At 41.2% G+C, this 20,292-nt stretch overlaps 3 protein-coding genes across 4 annotated transcripts in view; 2 read left to right on the plus strand and 1 right to left on the minus strand.

The window, feature by feature from the left end:
* LOC139445988 (uncharacterized) overlaps positions 1-2,474 on the minus strand; it is a 31,791-nt gene extending 29,317 nt beyond the window's left edge. The window contains exon 1 of the mRNA XM_071227250.1: positions 1,807-2,474. Coding sequence (XP_071083351.1) covers positions 1,807-2,001 — 195 coding nt within the window. The 5' untranslated portion in view covers positions 2,002-2,474. The remainder of the gene's footprint in view (positions 1-1,806) is intronic.
* Positions 2,375-17,783, plus strand: LOC139445987 (uncharacterized). 2 transcript variants are annotated; one of them, XM_071227249.1, is made up of 9 exons: positions 2,375-2,411; positions 2,637-2,988; positions 7,074-7,287; positions 7,882-8,168; positions 8,828-8,974; positions 12,058-12,389; positions 13,138-14,379; positions 14,905-15,133; positions 15,706-17,783. In XM_071227249.1, the coding sequence occupies exons 2-9, from the start codon at positions 2,812-2,814 to the stop codon at positions 16,273-16,275; spliced, it is 3,198 nt and encodes a 1,065-aa protein (XP_071083350.1). In that variant the 5' UTR covers positions 2,375-2,411; positions 2,637-2,811; the 3' UTR covers positions 16,276-17,783. The 2 variants fall into 2 exon arrangements, with proteins under 2 accessions (XP_071083350.1, XP_071083349.1); XM_071227248.1 differs by lacking the exon at positions 2,375-2,411 and adding an exon at positions 2,430-2,503.
* A 2-nt stretch (positions 17,784-17,785) lies between these two features.
* LOC139445990 (uncharacterized) lies at positions 17,786-19,598 on the plus strand. Its single transcript, XM_071227252.1, has one exon. It carries the CDS (start codon positions 17,800-17,802, stop codon positions 19,168-19,170), a length of 1,371 nt encoding a protein of 456 aa, XP_071083353.1. The 5' UTR covers positions 17,786-17,799; the 3' UTR covers positions 19,171-19,598.
* The last annotated feature ends 694 nt before the right edge of the window (positions 19,599-20,292 follow it).

Here is a 20,292-nt window from a genome sequence, read left to right on the forward strand (position 1 = left end):
AATTATTTAAGGATTGACTGTGTATTTTTTTCGGTTCATTGAGGTATGAATCGAAAAACCGATGTGCAAACTGTATGAATCCGCGTAGCGGATTCTTACAAAAGTTTGCACATCGGTTTTTCGATTCATACCTCAATGAACCGAAAAAAATACACATTCAATGCTTATAATTAAATTCGACAACGTAAAACATGTTTTATCTACAAAAGTTTAACCCCAAACAGTTGCATATATCAAAACAGACAAAAATGACGGCATTGATGAACATTCCAGGTGTAGGAATACATACAGTGGCGTGACATGAATCAGGTGATCGTTTAATTTATGCACATAACTTGACACGCCTACACAGTCAGTAGCCAATCAACGGAGAGTGGGATTAAAACAATGTTCATTTGACCTGTCAATTAAGGCAAGAGGCGAAAAGACTTGCAACAGTCAGACTGTAACGAACCGGAAGAAATATGTCCGAGAGAAGGCGGCTTTTTCAAATAACATGGTCATTTACTGCGTGATTCAAACATTACTTCTCTGATTACGGTAAAACAGTTGGAGAAATGCTAATTAGAAATGAAACGCGAAGACATGAAAGTTGAACCGAGGCGAGCGGGAAAAAAACTGGCGAGCGAGCCTGCACGTTTGCTGTTTCATTCATTCTCGGCCTTCGGTTTCAAAGGGTAGTTTGGACAATGAATATGCATGAAAGTCGCTAAATGTCCTGTGCATGACGATACACGTCAGCAGAAAGGGAATTCCCTCGACTGTAATATTGTGATTCCCCGACATTCCGCAGTAATAAAAGTAGTGCGCAGCGGTGGGCGTGGCTTAATTTTTTACATTCATTGGCAAATGAATGCAATAACACGTGACCAATTCAGCTAATCAGAATGCAGGAATTTCCATGAACACAACGAAAATTTAATTATTACTATTTGAAATCCAAGGATCATGATCATTGCGAAATTGGAACTGGAATCGACAATCAGCGGATCTTGGTACGGCCAAGGGAGGAAACTCTGCACAGCGACTTCCGGCGCCTCAGACGACTTGACCCCTCGCGGTACCGAGTAAGCTTTTGTGGACGATGGGAGTTGTTGACTTTGGTCTTGAAACTCACGAAGAGACTCCCCAATAATGACCAGGGTTGACTTGCCTTAAGCGATCTCAGCGCTAGGATGAACTCCCATATTGGAATATAGACTTACGATTGTCGTAGAACTGAGATCGCTTTGTTAACTGGGCCCGAAGGATAAAAAAATCTTTAAAAAAATAATTGCTTTATTGATATATGTCACTTCAAAACGAACATTACTTTTCAAATAAATAATTAACACGATGAGACATTTAACTCAGAAGTTACTTAGGTGAAACAACGGCATGTCAGTTGAACAGTATTCCAGTTATATCACAGCGTCTCAGCTGATGTGGGAGGAAAGCCCGAAATGATGCAGGTCTCAGACGTTTACCACTTTGTTGCAACCCACGACAACGGGTATGGTGCTGACAAACCTAGAATCTGGGATTCGAACACACGATCATGCGTTTCTAGGTCGCCCCAACTCTGCACGTCGAACTGCACCGCCTCATTCGACTGGACCACCCCTGCCCCCAAATGCCTGATGATGAAAACGACAATGATCGAAGTAATAATGACAATGATACGCATGACAAAATATGTGTCGTTAGTGATGTTCTCGTCGGTCAGCGCAGGTAACCAAAACAACCCGCGCATTCAACTACCTGAGCAGAGAAGATGACAAACGGAAGTAGAAGAGAGTTAATACGTCAAAGCAGAAAATACCATACCTTCCATTTGTAGAAACTGTTCACTCTCTTCTCATTTTTGAGGAAATATTCTGCTATCAAGCGTTTCCCCTCCTGGAGGTTAAACCACTTCCCTCTGGGTATTTGCAGTTCGTCCATTACCCGTATCGCTGTCACAAGATCGGGAATCTTGTCCACATGTTCCAACCTTTCAACGCGAAATGCTTTGCTACTCATAATTAACCCGTTTAATCAATGAATAGGTTACCTCAATACACCAAGCTTCTCAATTCCACTCACAAGCAAGACGCGTTTAAAAGTTGTCCAACCATCATTTTAAATCACCGAATCACAAGTTTAGCTAGTAAGTGTTAGTTATCCAACTGACAGTCAGCTGTGTCCAAGATCCACAAACGCAGAATATACACAGTGTAGGGACACTGATCTGAAGCATAAAGCTTTGTAGGACAGTTGTTCAGCTCACCGAAATAATTCAACACTCGTTGAGTCGTCTTTTTTGATGGTATTTTTTGAACACCCGTTTCGTCTAGAACGGATTACAGTGCGTAGTCCGATATGCCTGCCATTGTTCTCTCGCCCAACAAGGTATCTTCCTGGTTGGGCAGCTAGATCTATTTACGTATCGGGTAAGTCTAGTGCGTGGTCTTCTGTGAAAGCATTAGCATATAACGAGCACCCTTGCGCAGATATTAGGAGTCATGCGTGTCTTCATGTCGAGGTAAGTTGCAGACGTGTAATGTGGGTTTGTACATGTTGTATGCACGGGCGTGTGTTGCAATTAACTTTAAACATCGTTGGTCAGGTTTTGTTGTTTGGTTCATATAATCTTACATATCCTGTTTGTTTTTCAGAACTTAACAGTTTTACGTTTCGAGAACATTCGGAAATGATTGTTAACAGCCTCAACTGAAACATTAGCAGACGACTTCCGGTCATGCGACAGGAGATTGACTGGCCAACAATTTGCTTATGTTTTCATTCAGACTGAGCATTTATGTAGTAACTTGGAAGTGAACAATCTGCAATATGAACGACGAAACATTGAGAAGTATTGATGTGGAGAATGTCGACAGTATCGACGATATTTTGTCCATAGCGGATAAGATCGGGGCTTCCTTGGAAGGATGTGACACCTGCGAGGACCTGAAAGAGAGACTTGTTTTACACAAAAACAAGATTACCGGAAAACACAAACACCTTTTGGTAAGTGTAAAACCTTTATATGTATTTTCCATTGAATGACAGTGTTCGGGTTTCTTAGGAAGGCCTGCTAATGGGAAAAGCGACAGCATGTCAAGACGTACACATTCGTGCTCAGTAGATGGTGGCTTTGACTTCAGCGGTTTCAATACATTGCTGAAGTGCAACAAATTATTGTGTTTGATAGAGGGGGTCGTTCACTGATTATTATTATTATTAACATTACAATTGGATATTCAGAGATGGCTTCAATTATGACATGAAAAAAAATGTGTGTTGATATATACTTTCGGATTCGGTGATAAATGTAAAATTCACGGTGTTTTGTCTCCTGAAATGAAATCAAGTTATTTGTAATATGTGATCATTCTAGCTTAACGACGTAATATGCATTGTCAATTATACATACTCGTTTCATAGCGAGTATACTACTCAACTTTGAAGGGGATAATCATATGTCAATTTATTTAAATGTACACTTGACACATGAGAATAGTTTTGTGTATCATGAAGCAAATAATATTTTTTTAAATCAAAATTGGAGCAATAAAAAAAATAGTCCAGTTGACATACTAGGAGAACTGGCTATACAATATTAACTACGGCTTATCAACATGTTTCTTAGGCGTTTGTTGGTCCACCGACCCGCCAAACCTAAATTTCATAAAAGTGGAATAATATTCAAATTATGAGTCTTAACAGTCTTTTCTTTATTATTCCTGTAGATTCTGTTGATATATTTCTCTAAAATACATAATAGTGTCACTGGTTTAGAGACATTCTAAATGGTGTGTGTGAAAACATGGTCGGTAGGTATTTAAAAAAACAACATTTTTATAAAAACTAATTTTTATGTGCACATTTGGTGTATCGTGGAGGGTATATCTTTTTACGGGACAGGCATGAAAACAATTTGTGATATATTTTATTGCTAAATTTGGTTCTCAGACTCGACAGTAATAAAAAAACCTCTTAATTGAGAATAATATGTTTTTACTACTATCTTGATTTTTACGGTCGATAGACCAATTAATATTAACGCCTCACATTAGCAACAACAACAACAACAACAATAGAACATGAGACAGTCCCTGCATTTTGTGTTAGCAACAGGGTCGAGATTACTTGAATAAGTGTCATGGTTAAAACGTAATCGGCATAAAAAAGTTCCTGATGCATTTCGAAATCTTAGAAATCATATTATTTAATACCTTGTGATAATGTTTATTAAGGAAGCATAAATATATTTTACTAATATTGAATAGCGCTTAATGAACAATGTGATTAATAATATAAATCTAGGGATTAATAATTGTAAAGGATATCATCAATCTCAGTAAACAGGAAAGAGGCCAACTTTCTAAACCGCTTATCGTGCTCATGGTATAGTGACTTTCAAACATTCTACTGACATAACACTATCTGTCGCTTTGCCTCGTGGGTAGTTTGGTAATGATATCAGTTACAAGGTAACCGTAAACTATATACTTTTCGAGATCGGGCTACCCATTTCTAAGTTAGCGTCACCATCTGTCGAGGATTTATGTCCATGTATTAAAAACTACTTGATGCACCGGGAAATTAACATAAAGAAACACAAGACTGATTAAAGAGACCTTATTTAGTACTATCAATAGATAGATATTCATTAAAATGGCAGTCGGTCACTCAGTTAGTCAGCCAGTGAATGTTTATGCAATATTCAATCTCAAACGCCGTGGTCTTTAACTTAACGAATATGGGCAAGGCAATCCGATGGTGTATATTACGAACACGATCTGCTGTCGGGGTAACATGACACAAGCTCAAACAGGTCACACATTGTGACCACCCAGAATTCAATAAGTCGTCTCTCAAAAGCCAGCAACAAGTTCGGATACAGATTATGGAATGAAGGGATGCAGTATGTGATTTGAGGATTCGCGTTGACAAATCAAGTAATTCAGCCATTAATATATATAATAAACCACCAACGTGTTAGTGAGTGAGTATGGTTTTACGCCGCTTTTAGCAATATTCCAGCAATATCAAGGTGGCTGACTCCAGAAATTGGCTTCACACATTGTACCCATTAGGGGAATCGAACTCGGATCCTCGGCGGGACGAGCGAGAGCTTTGACCCCAAAGCTACCCCAACTCCCCACCAACAAAATAAGTTATAGTGTAGTCATGCGTTTACATTTAGTCCCCCGACCACTTATACCATTTTCGAACTTAAATAATTAGTCCGTTTAAGAAAAAGGGTGTGGCGCATCCCTATACCCCCTTCTGGTTCTTATCTCCGAAGGTTTTAACATTGAACAAGGATATCGGGGAGTTTATAGACTAGATTTGCTGTAACGGCTCGTAATATTCCCCAGCCGTATATCGACTTTGAAGGGTAACGCTTCCTGTTTCAAGGTATATCTGATTGGTTGGTTAACAGCGTAATGCTCTGTCCAACTTTTGAAATCTGTCACTCATGTACAACGCTATGCGCTTTCAACACCTATTTCTTTAGTCGTATGCTTGTATAGGAGACCACGTTCAACTATAACGCTGATTTTTGTATTATCATATCAAGAATAGATTGTGTTGACATTTGCACAGTATTTAGGCCGGAATATGTTTTGACCGTGTTCAAGCCTGTAAACAGACAATTAAAGGTCTACCCACACTGAGTGACTCATGTGGACAATATGTGCAAGTCAGTTGACTGCCTTACATTTGATCCCAGTCTGTCACGATTTCCAGGAACCAGGACTGGTACAGGCGTGTGTGTGGGTGTCCTATGAAATTAATCATTGATCTTTGTGAAAACAGACCCTTGTGCTCCGCTCTTAAATAAAAGAACAAAACGCTTACCATAATTAATAAGAAATTTCTGCTGAAAGGATATTGTTTTTTCCGACTACATCCTAAGTCTTAACCCTTCATAAGTTATATCTGCTATACCATCACTATACTATTTGATTTTGTATTGCAAGGACATTTTCCCAGACAGATTTGTATCCGTCGTTATTTTTATGCCACGTGCATTTGTGATAATAAAAGTAACGGACATTTATTGACCAAAAATAATTTTATTTTTTTTACTGGATTTTGTTTATCCTAACCGATAAGTTATATTTTCAAGACAATTCCTGTTTTGTTCATGCTACATAAGTTATTACACAGTTATTAAGAGCTATAATAGATATATCAACATAAACCAAAAACTTTTGAGTTACTGGCGTTCAAATACGCAATAACAACCCTAATAGTATAACACCACTGTGTTAATGCCCAATGTAGCTGTTTCAACTTGCACTCCTGTGTTCCTTGACAGACAGTTCTTTACTGATCGAATGCAGGTGTCACACATACATAAACTCTACTGCTGTGAAAAATTCATTAGAAAGCGCTACGTCTTGTTTATTGTTATTTAGTCATGTATATCGCTGTTGTAAGTTTATGTGATTGGGCTTGTCGTAAGAGGCGACTAATGGGATCGGGTGTTCAGGCTCGCTGACTTGGTTGATAAATGTTATCGTATCCCAATTGCGTAGATCGGTGTTTATGATGTAAGTCATTGGATTTTCTGGTTCAGATTCGATGATTTACAGACCGCTGTTATATAGCTGGAATATTGCTTAGTGCGGCGTTAAACAACAAACAAACACACTGTAGCCCCTGGTTATATAGGAAGGTCACCAGCATCCCGTGCATGTCGTAGAAGGCGAGTAATATATGGGGTGGTAGGGCTCGGTGACTTGGTTGATTGAGAGGCATCGTACCCTAATGGCGTGGATCGTTGTTCTCAATATCAATAACTTGATTGTCTTGTTCAGTCTCAGTTATGTACAGACTGGCGCCATGTAGCTGGAATATTGCTACGTGCGGCTTCAAACAACAAACAAACAAGCAAACAATGTGAATTATAACTTGTGAGTAAATACTCAATGGCTCAAAACAATATCTGGATATCTGATTATTCCGTTTCTGCGTGTGGCTCTCTCTGAGTGATGGATGACGAGCTTTTGGGGGAACTAGTTGAGCGTTTAATCTTTAGTCTGTTCAGACATGACCACAAATGCACATGTTGTTATTCCACATGATTTTGTTAACAGGACCCTCTTCGCCACGAAAAGCTTCGTAAGGAATGTCGCCAGACCAGAGACGCCATTTGCAATATTCTGGAATGCGTACAATCCGGCATGGAGGGTAGTCTTCCTCTGTTGTCCAACATCCTGAAATCTCGTGGAATCTCGGACGATTTGCCACAGGAACTCCAGGACCACTTGGCTTCCCTCAGGAATGGCGAATGCAACATAGTGATAGCAGGTGAGTGTCACACTGATGGTATCCTTCTCTGTAGCCCCTAGAGACCCGTGAAGATCCGGGGTAGAATAGGTCTTCAGCAACCCATCTTCGCCGTAAAAAGCGACGATGCTTGTCGTAAGAGGCGACTAACGGGATCGGGTGGTCAGGATCGCTGACTTGGTTGATGATGCATGTCATCGATCCTAATTGCCGTGGATCGATGGTCATGATGCCAGTCACTGGATTGTCTGGTCCAGAATAGATGATTTACAGACCGCCGTCATAAAGCTGGATTATTGCTGAGTGCGGTTTTAAACAACAAACAACAAAAAAAATAAACTGTAGCCTCTAGGGGACTCCTGGTTATAAGAGGAAGGTCCCCCAGCAACCTGTGCATGTCGTAAAAGGCTAGTAATGGGGTGGTCAGGCTCGGTGACTTGGTTGATTGCGAGGCATGTTACCTTAATGGCGTGGATCATTGTTCTCAATATCAATCACTGGATTTGTCTTGTGCAGACTCAATTATTTACAGACTGGTGTCATACAGCTCTAATATTGTTGAGTGCGGCTTCAAACAAACAAACACACAATTACACAAATGTTTATTTCCTCCAGGACAGACAAGCGCGGGTAAAAGTACCCTCCTGAATTTGCTACTGGGCATGGAAGTCCTGCCCAAAGCCACCCTAAGTTGTACTTCAAGCATTTGCAAGCTACGGTATGGGTCCACGTTTAAGGTCAGGGTCAAGAACGGAGAGCAGGACAAGGAACATGTGTTCAGCAACCAAGGGGAAACAATGACCTACTTAGACAATCTCGTCGCAGAGAAAAAAATCGATGTCCGGGAGCGCGGGGAAACTGTTCCGGAAGTGGAAATAGAACTTCCGGCTGTAATTCTGAAGGTGAGTATGAATGTGACTTATGGTCTAGGTGTTGCATTATTCTCAAGGTATGTATGAATGTGACTTATGGTCTAGGTGTTGCATTATTCTCAAGGTATGTATGAATGTGACTTATGGTCTAAGTGTTGCATTATTCTCAAGGTATGTATGAATGTGACTTATGGTCTAGGTGTTGCATTATTCTCAAGGTATGTATGAATGTGACTTGTGGTCTAGGTTTTGCATTATTCTCAAGGTATGTATGAATGTGACTTATGGTCTAAGTGTTGCATTATTCTCAAGGTATGTATGAATGTGACTTATGGTCTAGGTGTTGCATTATTCTCGAGGTATGTATGAATGTGACTTGTGGTCTAGGTGTTGCGTTATTCTCAAGGTATGTATGAATGTGACTTATGGTCTAGGTGTTGCGTGATTCTCAAGGCATGTCGGAATCTGGCCGTCGTTTTTATTTTTGCTTTAGTTGTTTATTGGAGGTTGGAGTTGTATTAGTTTGATGGAATGGATGTGCCTTGTGTTCTAAGTCTTCCGTTATTCCGTAGGCATATCTGCAGTTGTCCCCTTTTTTATATATTGCTTTCGTTGTTTGAGGTTGGAGTTTTATAGTACTCTGGTATTAGTTTGATGGTAGAATCAAAAGTATGTATTTCTCCTGACAGACTGGTGTTACCATCATTGACACACCTGGATTCGGAGAGTATGAGGCGATGGAGAAACTCGTCCGAGATTTCGTCACCCAGGGACGGATTGCTGCCTTTGTGTACGTGGTCAAGACGGACAGCGCGGGGGGAGTGCAAGAGGACAGGGTAAGCCCTCCGAATCCTCAGTCTGTACCAGATTATTCTTTCATTTTGTCTTCTAAGCGGCTGCAATTCTCAGTGCAGAGTTGCGTCCCTTAACATGCCAGGAACCTAAGATCGTGGGTTCGAATCCGCCCCGATTATGTTTCTAGGATGTCAGCGTTATACCCTTCAGGCCCTCCTATTTATTTGAATCAAAAGCGTTGGATTGGTTTAAAAATAAGTCGTGTTAGTAAGCTTCCGCATTGGCACCAATGCATTTGCTATCCGAACGAAAAGAAACACTATCGGATTTGACAGCGGTCGGATGCGGAATGCGTGCACAGCCGCTATCGGGAACTCTGTCAAATGAGGCGGAATAACGTCGGCTGTATCCGTCAATAGCTGATCGTAGTTAATTGACAACATCTTTTCTAAAAAAAACCCCCAAAAAACAAAAAGAAACAGCGTGCGGGAAATGGCGATGACAAAGAAATAATCAACAAGCAAAGTAATTTCTTTTGGTTTATATTGACTGTATGTTTTGACTATAAAGCATAACATCTGTAGCATCCATTCACAGGCATCAGAATGTGTTATCTAAAGTGGGAAACATACATGTATAATCGCAAATAAATCGGCAGTGGTCCGATATCTTGCCCATCCGCCCACCAGATCCCAGCGATCTTGGCAACTGTCATCTTCCCAAGGCAAGGAAGTTAACTTACGATAAAAGTCAAGTTTTCACCCATGCCGAACTAGGCTCCAATTTCGTGGCTCGCTCGTAGCGCCACCGGTAGCGATTACGAGTTGTGTCCCTCCTATGTCCCTCCTATTGACCATTCAGTTTCAACCGCCGCTTTAAAATGGCGGCGCCCGGTGAAGAAGGTCTAATTAATAATCAAGATCTTTATTGTGACCAAGCATAGAGTCGGCAAGTCGGCAAGTCGGCAAGGGTGGAAACATAATCTCATTAGGGGCGGTCGGGTAGCCTAGTGGTTAAAGCGTTCGATCGTCACGCCGAAGACTCGGGTTCGATTCCCGACATGGGTACAATGTGTGAAGCCCATTTCTGGTGTCCCCGCCGTGATATTGCTGGAATATTGCTAAAAGCGGCGTAAAACCGTACTCACTCACCAATCTCATTAAAATCAGATCTAAGTTCTCGCTGCCGCTAAACAAAAACCTGGAACATTCCTTTACGGGTCACTTCAGAACGACCTTTCATCCGGCCAATCAAAGCGTCGCTTACCAGAGCATGAAAGTGACAGTTGGAATGTGTTTTCTAATCATGCAACCTCGAAAAAGTTGACACGGGGTATTCCGAACGACAGTTACGGCCCGTACGGCTGATTCCGTCAGAATTATCGTCGATTTCTCGCTTCCGTGGAATAAATATTTGAACGGAGAAGGCGTTGCACAGTACGTGGGAAGCACTGCCATACAATCTGAACCATATATTAGACATTGCGGAATGTTGTGTCAACATATTTTTCAAGCGTAGTCTGAAATGGAAGTCGCCAGGTTGAAACGAGTACCGTAAACCTCGAGAAAGCTGCTTACTAATTGGCTGATGTCGACTACTTGTTTCAGTTTGTCAGTTTGTCATTTCAGTGGTCTGTCAAAATTCGCGAAAGGTCGTTCTTACGTGACCCGATGTCCTCAGATCTTTGTTTAGCGGCAGCGTGAACTTAGATCTGATTTTGATAAGACTGGGGTGGAAACTTATATTATATGGTCAGGGGGAGATGGACAACACAAAATACACACACCGTGATCTTTAAGTGGTATATGTTAAAAAGGTACATATACATTAATATTATTGTTTACATAAAGCCGATTCAGCCAATCAGCCTCAGCGTATTGCAAACTTTTGACATAGACTGACAGAATGTTTTGTAAGCACTGTTTTTGTCAACAGTTGTTGGGCAAAACTAGATCTAGCACTAAGAAGGAAAAAGTGAATGAAATTATGGCTGAAATCATTTATCTACTCTATGACTGATAACATTTGCATTCGACTCCCATCAAAATGCATCGATAATGCACATAAAATACCATATTGCCGAAAATGAAAAAAAATCTATATCGAAGGGGAATTATAACTTTCATTTAATGTGCATTAACCTATTAGTGAGAATTACATTCTCCAGAAACAAGCGTTGATAAAAACACATCCCCGTTTTTCATCTCTGCTACTGTCAACCATGTATCGCGCGCTGTGACGACTGTAAATGCTGTTCGGTGAATTGCGGAAGAGTTGACCGAATGTGTTCGGTTACCGGTGCTTTGGGTTCTAAAAGGGGTTGTTTGGTGATTCCAATGCGAACCGCTGTTGCGACGATAGTTTCTGCATTTATTTCCCTTTAAAACTATTCCTTCGCACTGCTCATATCAATTACGATAATGTTTAATTTTATTCAAACAGATAGGAAGGCCTGCCCATGTTCATAGATTTCACCAAGGAGCATATGTCTCTGACCTCACTTCAGGCTTTCCTCCCACATCAAGCGTATACGCCTTGATCAAACTGAAATACGGTTCAAAACGGCGTGAAACCCAACTCACTCACTCTTTTGTTAATATTTTATTTTACGATTAACTTATAAGATCAAAATATTAGATGAAAGAGATGTGAAACTGAGTCTATTATACATTGGACCCATACTGTGCGTTGTTTGTTCGGGAAAATGTCCGTCGGGACCACTCAGTTTTTTAAACAGTAACTGTTCCGGTTACAAAGTTACTCTTTAAAATGACAGTCCAAACAAGCAGAATTTGAAGGTTCAGGCTTCCACGCTAAGACTTAGGAATACATCGAATTTGATAAGGAAGTAGTGTGCTGGGGCTTCTTGACAGGCGAAACTCCAAAGAACTGACGGGGTCCAAATAGGTATCTTGTTGTTTTTCCCAGTACTCATTTCCTAATATACAGTGAGACCCCGTTAATCCGGAAACCCCGCAAATCGGGACGCTTATGTTCAGTAAATGTGACAGTGCCACATACTCATGCCTCTTTAATCCGAACGATTTCATTTATGATGGTACAGCCCGGATTACCGGGTTTTCGTGTAATTGTTAACTGACACTCTCTCATTTGTATCGTACAGCTGGTCCGGTTCTTAAAGACCTTCCTGGAACACAATAAGGGACGAAGCACATTACATTCATTCAACCCAAGAGCTGCTCTGTTTGTCTGCAACCGCTGGGACCTGATCGAGGATAGTTGCAAGTCTGATGTCAGAAAAAACGCTTTAGAGAAACTGAATGACATCTGGCCAGATCTACAGGACAACCAAGTCAGCTTTATATCCTCAACCAGGGCCGAGAAAAGCCTCAGCGTGGACAAAGAATACATCACTGCTGATCTGCATGCTCTCCTCACCTCCCTCAATGGACTATTTCATCTCGCCCAACAAGATGCAATAAAAAAGTCATATGGGTAAGACACGTTTATAGATTTGTTCTGCATCAACGTCTGAATCTGGACCAAATCTAAATATTATTGAAACCTAGTATATGTTATTTAAAGCGAAGACACAAAGAGTATAATGAGTATGATTTTAGCCGGCTTAGCAATATTCTTTTGCATGCTTCTTCGTTCGTTATTTTAATCTGCTGTCATCAACATTCCAGCGACGACAGCCTGTAAATAATTGAGTCTTGATCCGCCAAACAAGTCATTAATAATATGGACAACGTCCCACTCTGTGAGGACACGATGCCGCAAAAGCACCAAATCACCTAATCAAAGGAATATAAGAATAACTTTTCTTAATAACAGATGCAACCCTTGAAGATCCGGGTTGGAATAGGACTTCAGCAACCCATGCTTGCCGTAAAAGGCGACTATGCTTGTCGTAAGAGGCGACCAACGGGATCGGGTGGTCAGGCTCGCTGACTTGGTTGATACATGTCAGCGTATCCCAATTGCGTGGATCGATGCTCATGGAATCAATCACTGGATTGCCTGGTCCAGACTCGATTATTTACAGACCGCTGTCATATAGCTGGAATATTGCTGAGTGCGGCGTAAACAACAAACAAACAAATAACAATAATAATAGATGCAGTATTAATGTGGTTGGTAGGGTCATACGATTTTTATGAATCCATTCTGCCTAAATTTGTATAACTGAAAACATGAAGGTAAACATGATAATTTAGTAGATCATTGCCTTCTTTTGTAGCTGGCTGAAAGAAGTGATGAGGTCATCCACGATATACTTGAAGACAATCCTCTCCCAGATCACGATGACTGAAAAGGAACACGATGAGAAGTTCGTCCAAGCAAGACAACAACTGGTAGCATTAAATGCTCAAGCATCTGAAACAATCGCCCAACTCAGAGAGCAAGTGGATTTAGCTGCCAAGGGCCTTGGACTGCAATTTAGAAATATCCTTGTTTCAGATCGTTTCAAAAGACAACTACAGTGGAATCGTCAAGATCTCCCGGAGGCACCTCTCTCGGTTGACGGTTGGGAAAAACAGAAGGAACTGATAGACAGTGTGATTTTGAATAGGATTTATAAATTGTTTGATGACACAGAAGAGTGTCAGACATTTGTTCAAGAAATGTACACCAACGTGATGTTTCAAGTCAAAATTCGTCTAAGTTTACTTGACAATAACATGAGCGAAATATCGGATACCTTACGCTCATCTGGTTCAACTGGCTCAACAGACAGCGACGAAGACAGCAACGTACTGATAGAACGATTCAAGGATAAACGAAAGAAGAACAGCATTGTTCGGCGACTGGTAGGGATCGCCGAAAGAGGAAGAAGCACGGGGGCTGTAAACCCACGAGCGTTTGCTTCTAGGATGATTTCACCTATTGTTGGCAAAATGGTCAAAATGGCGCGAGAGCGTGCTATGGTTTTGTATAGGGAAAAACCCAACCACTACATGGAGGCAAGGTGTGAAAAGATAATCATGACTGTCAAAGATGATGAAGAGTTCGTCACAAAATTTTTATCGAGGTACACGGACAGGATTCATCAGAAAATCAACACCATCAGCTTGAACATCCCCAACTTCATCAATGCCAACGAAACATTGATGAAGGAGATTATTCAGTTCAGAAAGGAAGCTAGAGAGGACAAGACCCATCTGAAGAAAACAATGGAGCTGTTGGAACCCGTGAAGGAACTACTGAGGGGATTTGGCTACCTCCACGTCAAAGACTTCACCTCAGATGAGATCTTGTTACACATAGATGACCTGGGAGCGACCTCTTCAACTCAGGTGAATGTTTTCCTCAGAACTTCTGGTTCAGATCAGATGTCAAAGAAGGCTGCAGCCACGGGTCTGTGGACAGTTGTGAAAACAGCAGAGCTCAATACTGACAATAACAAGATCCCAGTCATGGCTAAATGCTACATTACCCCACTAAAAGATGAGCATCTGTTCAAAGAAATCGCCAAATTAAGGTGAGTATCTCTAATCTGTGCTATTATTCTTCCTGATTGTTTTCTCGAAAAAATATTTCTCTACCAATATTCATATAATATATATAATATTCCAACAAGAACTATCTATATACGTTCGATTCCTGACATGGGTACAATGTGTGAAGCCCATTTCTGGTATTGCTGGAATATTGCGAAAAGCGACGTAAAACCATACTCACTCATGGACTCAGAAATGAGTTGCCAAACACCTTTTGTGTGATTAGCCTGTTTCAGTATACGCGTATATATATATATATATATATATATATGTATATATATATATATATATATATATATATAAAATTATATATATCTATATAATATCTATATATATCTATATCTATATATATCTATATATCTATATATTACTCAACGTGTTAGGGGTCTTCCAAATTATACACCAAATTATCAACTGGTATTACCTAAATGTACATAGTATGAACCATCCCAGCCTTACCAACTGCATTTATTGTACCACCTTCCTCATCTTCCACCTCTGCCCAGGTGCCTGGAACACCCCTCTGTTGCCTCATTCCTGGGGATGACACGCACTGACAACATAACAACGTTCATCTTTGAGAACAATCTGACATCAGCACGTCGGTACCTGAGACGCTCAACGACTAGGGTGAAGGAGGTAGTCCCGCGGATGCTGAATGAACTTATAAACGGAATTGAAGCCATCCACAAAGATGGTCTCGTGCACATGGAGCTCTCCCTGGATACCGTTGTTGTAAGTACTAATGGTGCTCGTCCTGGGCCCACTTGCACGAAGCGATCTTAGCGCTAAGACTATCGTAAGCCGATGTTAAAGTATGGGAGTTACGATCATCTTAGTGCTAAGATTGCTTGGTGCAAGTGACCCCTGATGATTTTTATCTTCTTGATGATTCTTGATGAATTCATAAAGTCATTCTTGGGTAAAGATATCTTCGTTTCCATAGACAGGCATGTAGGAAGGTCTGAATGAATGTTTAGTGTGTTAAGGTCTACTTTTGGTTTACCATCTAGCAATTCACACTATTACCTGTCTCACATAAAGCAGTTTGGACTCTGGTAGATGAAATGTTCAGTTTAGACTCTAGCAAGTCACACTTTTAGTTCATACTCTGGTCGTTCAAACTTTTAGTTCAGACTCTTGTAATTGCAACATTTAGTTCAGACTCTGGTTATTTAACTTTTCGTTCAAACTCTGGCAATTCAAACTTTTAGACCTGACTATGGTGGTAGCTGATTCAAATTCAAAATATTATTTTATAATATTGCTGTAACTGTAGTTCACTCTCTGGTAACTTCTTGTTCTAGATTGACAATAATGGGTATGTGAAACTGTGCAACATGTGCCTGCCAAGGAAGTGCAAGTTCCCAGCTGACGCTGACTCAGTAGAAACTGCAGACTTTGCTTGTCTGAGTCCTAGAGTTCTAAAAGGCGGCATCTATGACACAGATGCTGATATCTATGGATTCGGGACTTTCGTGTACGAGCTGCTTCTTCAACGGAGGCCTTATGAAGAACAACGAACGTGGGTATTGTCTCGTTTCATGGCTGAAGTTCACCCTTCCAGTATGTTAAAGCTGCGGGATCTGGAAGTTTCAGAGACTCTTTCTGATCTCCTCCGAGGATGTATACTTCCGGGTCAAGGGTTACGCTTGCCCCTTTTGACAATTAGAGAGATGCTCAAATCTCTCGTGGGTGATGCGACAATTGCAAATCTGAAGAATGCGACAACAGTTGTCAGAAGGAATGATACGTCTAGACAGAAAATAAAGGCCCCTATGTATAGGCGTGATAGCCGCAAATTTGCTCAGCCCTCAACAAAATCTGAACGCAACAATAACCAAATTGACCCTTGTGAGGATCATAGAGATGCTTAAATCGCTTGTAGGCGATGCGACAATGGCAAATCTGAAGGATTTGAAAACAGTTGTAAGAAAGAACACTACACCTAGACAGGTACTAAAGCAACGATGCATTAGTGTGATAGTGGTGGTCCTCGGCCCTCAACGGAATCTGAACCCAACGGTTACCCTAGGGAAAATACATCAAGGATGGGTCAGAATAACTGTGCAGCCTGAGCGCGCGATGCGGCGCGGTAATGTGTGTATTGAGTCATTGTTGCATAACTACATTGGTCATGAATTCATGTAATGTGCTTGTCCTACTGGTAGACAACAATGCAATACATAGACATTAACTGCAAGTGCTGTAGCTCAGCATTTCTTGTGTTCCCCGCCGCGATATTGCTGGAATATTGCTAAAAGCGGTGTTTAAAAACCATACTGACTCACTCATGGCAGTTCGGATACGATGCAAGTCGCATCCGAAATCAGGAAAATGCTGTATGTACAGTATGACCTTGCCTTGACGGAATTCTTATTCATTGCTCAGTCATAATCAGTTCACCGAGTGTCCGCTGTCTTACTTGGTCATTTGATTGCCTGCATATGTCTTAATGCAGGCACTATATACTATGTCAACTATTTGTCTGGGGTTGACATACCGGCACTATGTACTATTTTAACTGATTGTCTGCTGTTGACATACCGGCACTATGTACTATGTTAACTGATTGTCTGGGGTTGACATACCAGCACTATGTACTATGTTCACCGAGTGTCTGCTGTTGACATGATGCACGCAATATATACAATATTCACCTAGTGTCTGCTGTTGACATGATGCACGCAATATATACAATATTCACCTAGTGTCTGCTGTTGACATGATGCACGCAATATATACAATATTCACCTAGTATCTGCTGTTGACATGATGCACGCAATATATACAATATTCACCTAGTGTCTGCTGTTGACATGATGCACGCAATATATACAATACTCACCGAGTGTCTGCTGTTGATATGATGTAGGCACTAGTTTCACCTTTTTTTCGTTTATATAAGTATGCAGATTGAGATTTTGTTTTTGTAAATAATGGTTGTCGTTTTGTTTCCTTTCTGCACATTATATGCTTTAATGTAAGTTATGATGTCCAGGGGGCGGTCGGGTAGCCTAGTTGTTAAAGCGTTCGATCGTCACGCCGAAGACCCGGGTTCGATTCCCGATATGGGTACAATGTGTGAAGCCCATTTCAGGTGTCTCCCGCCGTGATATTGCTGGAATATTGCTAAAAGCGGCGTAAAACCATACTCACTCACTCACTCACTCACTATGATGTCCAGTGGTAAAGGAGAGTCGCCTTGCAGCTGTTGGTTGGATGTTTTACTACAGGGTCGTAGATGCGGACAGTGTGAGTAGCATCCTCTGTGCAGACATGCGCAGCACAGATGATGAACTCACAATTCTTCTCGTATCTAAAATTCACCTCAGGCAGTAGAATGCTCCGATAAACACCGGTCCCAAAATACCGGGTCGCAGATAATATAAAATAATAAAATGTGGAGATGGAGGTGGTCGCCAGTGCTGTCTCACCCCGTCTTAAGGGAGATCTCATTTAAGATGTCATCGCCAGTGCTGTCTCACCCCGTCTTAAGGGAGATCTCATTTAAGATGTCATCGCCAGTGCTGTCTCGTCCCGTCTTAAGGGAGATCTCATTTAAGATGTCATCGCCAGTGCTGTCTCACCCCGTCTTAAGGGAGATCTCATTTAAGATGACATTGCCAGTGCTGTCTCGTGCCGTCTTAAGGGAGATCTCATTTAAGATGTCATTGTCAGTGCTGTCTCGTGCCGTCTTAAGGGAGATCTCATTTAAGATGACATTGCCAGTGCTGTCTCGTGCCGTCTTAAGGGAGATCTCATTTAAGATGTCATTGTCAGTGCTGTCTCACCCCGTCTTAAGGGAGATCTCATTTAAGATGACATTGCCAGTGCTGTCTCGTCCTGTCTTAAGGGAGATCTCATTTAAGATGTCATCGCCAGTGCTGTCTCGTCCTGTCTTAAGGGAGATCTCATTTAAGATGTCATCGCCAGTGCTGTCTCGTCCCGTCTTAAGGGAGATCTCATTTAAGATGACATTGTCAGTGCTGTCTCGTCCCGTCTTAAGGGAGATCTCATTTAAGATGACATTGCCAGTGCTGTCTGGTGCCGTCTTAAGGGAGATCTCATTTAAGATGTCATCGCCAGTGCTGTCTCGTCCTGTCTTAAGGGAGATCTCATTTAAGATGTCATCGCCAGTGCTGTCTCGTCCCGTCTTAAGGGAGATCTCATTTAAGATGACATTGTCAGTGCTGTCTCGTCCCGTCTTAAGGGAGATCTCATTTAAGATGACATTGCCAGTGCTGTCTGGTGCCGTCTTAAGGGAGATCTCATTTAAGATGTCATCGCCAGTGCTGTCTCGTCCTGTCTTAAGGGAGATCTCATTTAAGATGTCATTGTCAGTGCTGTCTCGTCCTGTCTTAAGGGAGATCTCATTTAAGATGACATTGCCAGTGCTGTCTCGTGCCGTCTTAAGGGAGATCTCATTTAAGATGTCATCGCCAGTGCTGTCTCGTCCTGTCTTAAGGGAGATCTCATTTAAGATGACATTGCCAGTGCTGTCTCGTGCCGTCTTAAGGGAGATCTCATTTAAGATGTCATTGTCAGTGCTGTCTCACCCCGTCTTAAGGGAGATCTCATTTAAGATGACATTGCCAGTGCTGTCTCGTCCTGTCTTAAGGGAGATCTCATTTAAGATGTCATCGCCAGTGCTGTCTCGTCCTGTCTTAAGGGAGATCTCATTTAAGATGTCATCGCCAGTGCTGTCTCGTCCCGTCTTAAGGGAGATCTCATTTAAGATGTCATTGCCAGTGCTGTCTCTTCAATCGTAAGGGAGATCTAATTTAAGATGTCAAGAAGTAACCAGTTATCATATGTTAAAATCTTATTTCATCAATAGTTGCTATTATTTTATAATAATTTAAGTAAATATACAACGGTAATTACTGACTGTGATAAATAAAGTGAGCGACTTGTTTCCCCTCACAGTCAGTAATATCCACGCCCTGTAATCGAAATAGCATGCCCAAATTGATCTGACTTTTATTGTCTTTTCGCGACCACTGGTTTCATCACTATGTATAGATAATTTGCCTTTTATGCCTAAGAGAATCTGTTTCGGAGGGTAATTGAGACAAGTCATACTTTATCGATGACGCTTTGTATATTATTATGTACATAGTTTCCGAATTCACAATAATTGAACATTGTAAATTATTTCTATCTGATGTTATGCGGTATGAAAGCTAAAAATAAATACACCTACACTAATAATATTTGTTCTGTGTTGTCCATTTGAGTCAGTCAAGTCTTATTATGTAGTTCTGTGGCAGAGTACGCGCATTACATCTCACACATATCAGAAATCAAACTATATATTCTTTCAACTGTTGTTAGTATTGGCAAATATTGTCGTTGTGGCTATTGTCTACCTGCACTGGGGTTGAATATCTACATGCATTGGCATGGTTGTCTTTGTCTATTGGACATGTTTGTCGATATGCATTGGGTGTTTGTCTACATGCATTAGGGTGATTGTATACATGGATTGGGATGATTGTCTACATGCACTGGGGTGATTGTCTACATGGATTGGGATGATTGTCTACATGGATTGGGATGATTGTCTACATGGATTGGGGTGATTGTCTACATGGATTGGGATGATTGTCTACATGGATTGGGATGATTGTCTACATGGATTGGGATGATTGTCTACATGGATTGGGGTGATTGTCTACATGCACTGGGGTGATTGTCTACATGCACTGGGGTGATTGTCTACATGGATTGGGGTGATTGTCTACATGCACTGGGGTGATTGTCTACATGGATTGGGGTGATAGTCTACATGGATTGGGATGATTGTCTACATGGATTGGGATGATTGTCTACATGGATTGGGATGATTGTCTACATGGAATGGGATTATTGTCTACATGGATTGGGGTGAT

Source organism: Haliotis cracherodii, unplaced genomic scaffold (genome assembly GCF_022045235.1).
Source record: "Haliotis cracherodii isolate W230 unplaced genomic scaffold, xgHalCrac1.p SCAF_6, whole genome shotgun sequence".
Lineage (NCBI taxonomy): Eukaryota > Metazoa > Mollusca > Gastropoda > Lepetellida > Haliotidae > Haliotis > Haliotis cracherodii.

Bases quoted from the DNA above. Each gene is read 5' to 3' on its own strand.
- LOC139445987 (XM_071227249.1), top strand. From the start codon at position 2,812: ATGAACGACGAAACATTGAGAAGTATTGATGTGGAGAATGTCGACAGT. The intron at 2,989-7,073 runs GTAAGTGTAAAA...TTTTGTTAACAG, and splicing joins GAAAACACAAACACCTTTTG to GACCCTCTTCGCCACGAAAA. The intron at 12,390-13,137 runs GTAAGACACGTT...CTTCTTTTGTAG, and splicing joins GCAATAAAAAAGTCATATGG to CTGGCTGAAAGAAGTGATGA.
- LOC139445990 (XM_071227252.1), top strand. From the start codon at position 17,800: ATGTGGAGATGGAGGTGGTCGCCAGTGCTGTCTCACCCCGTCTTAAGG.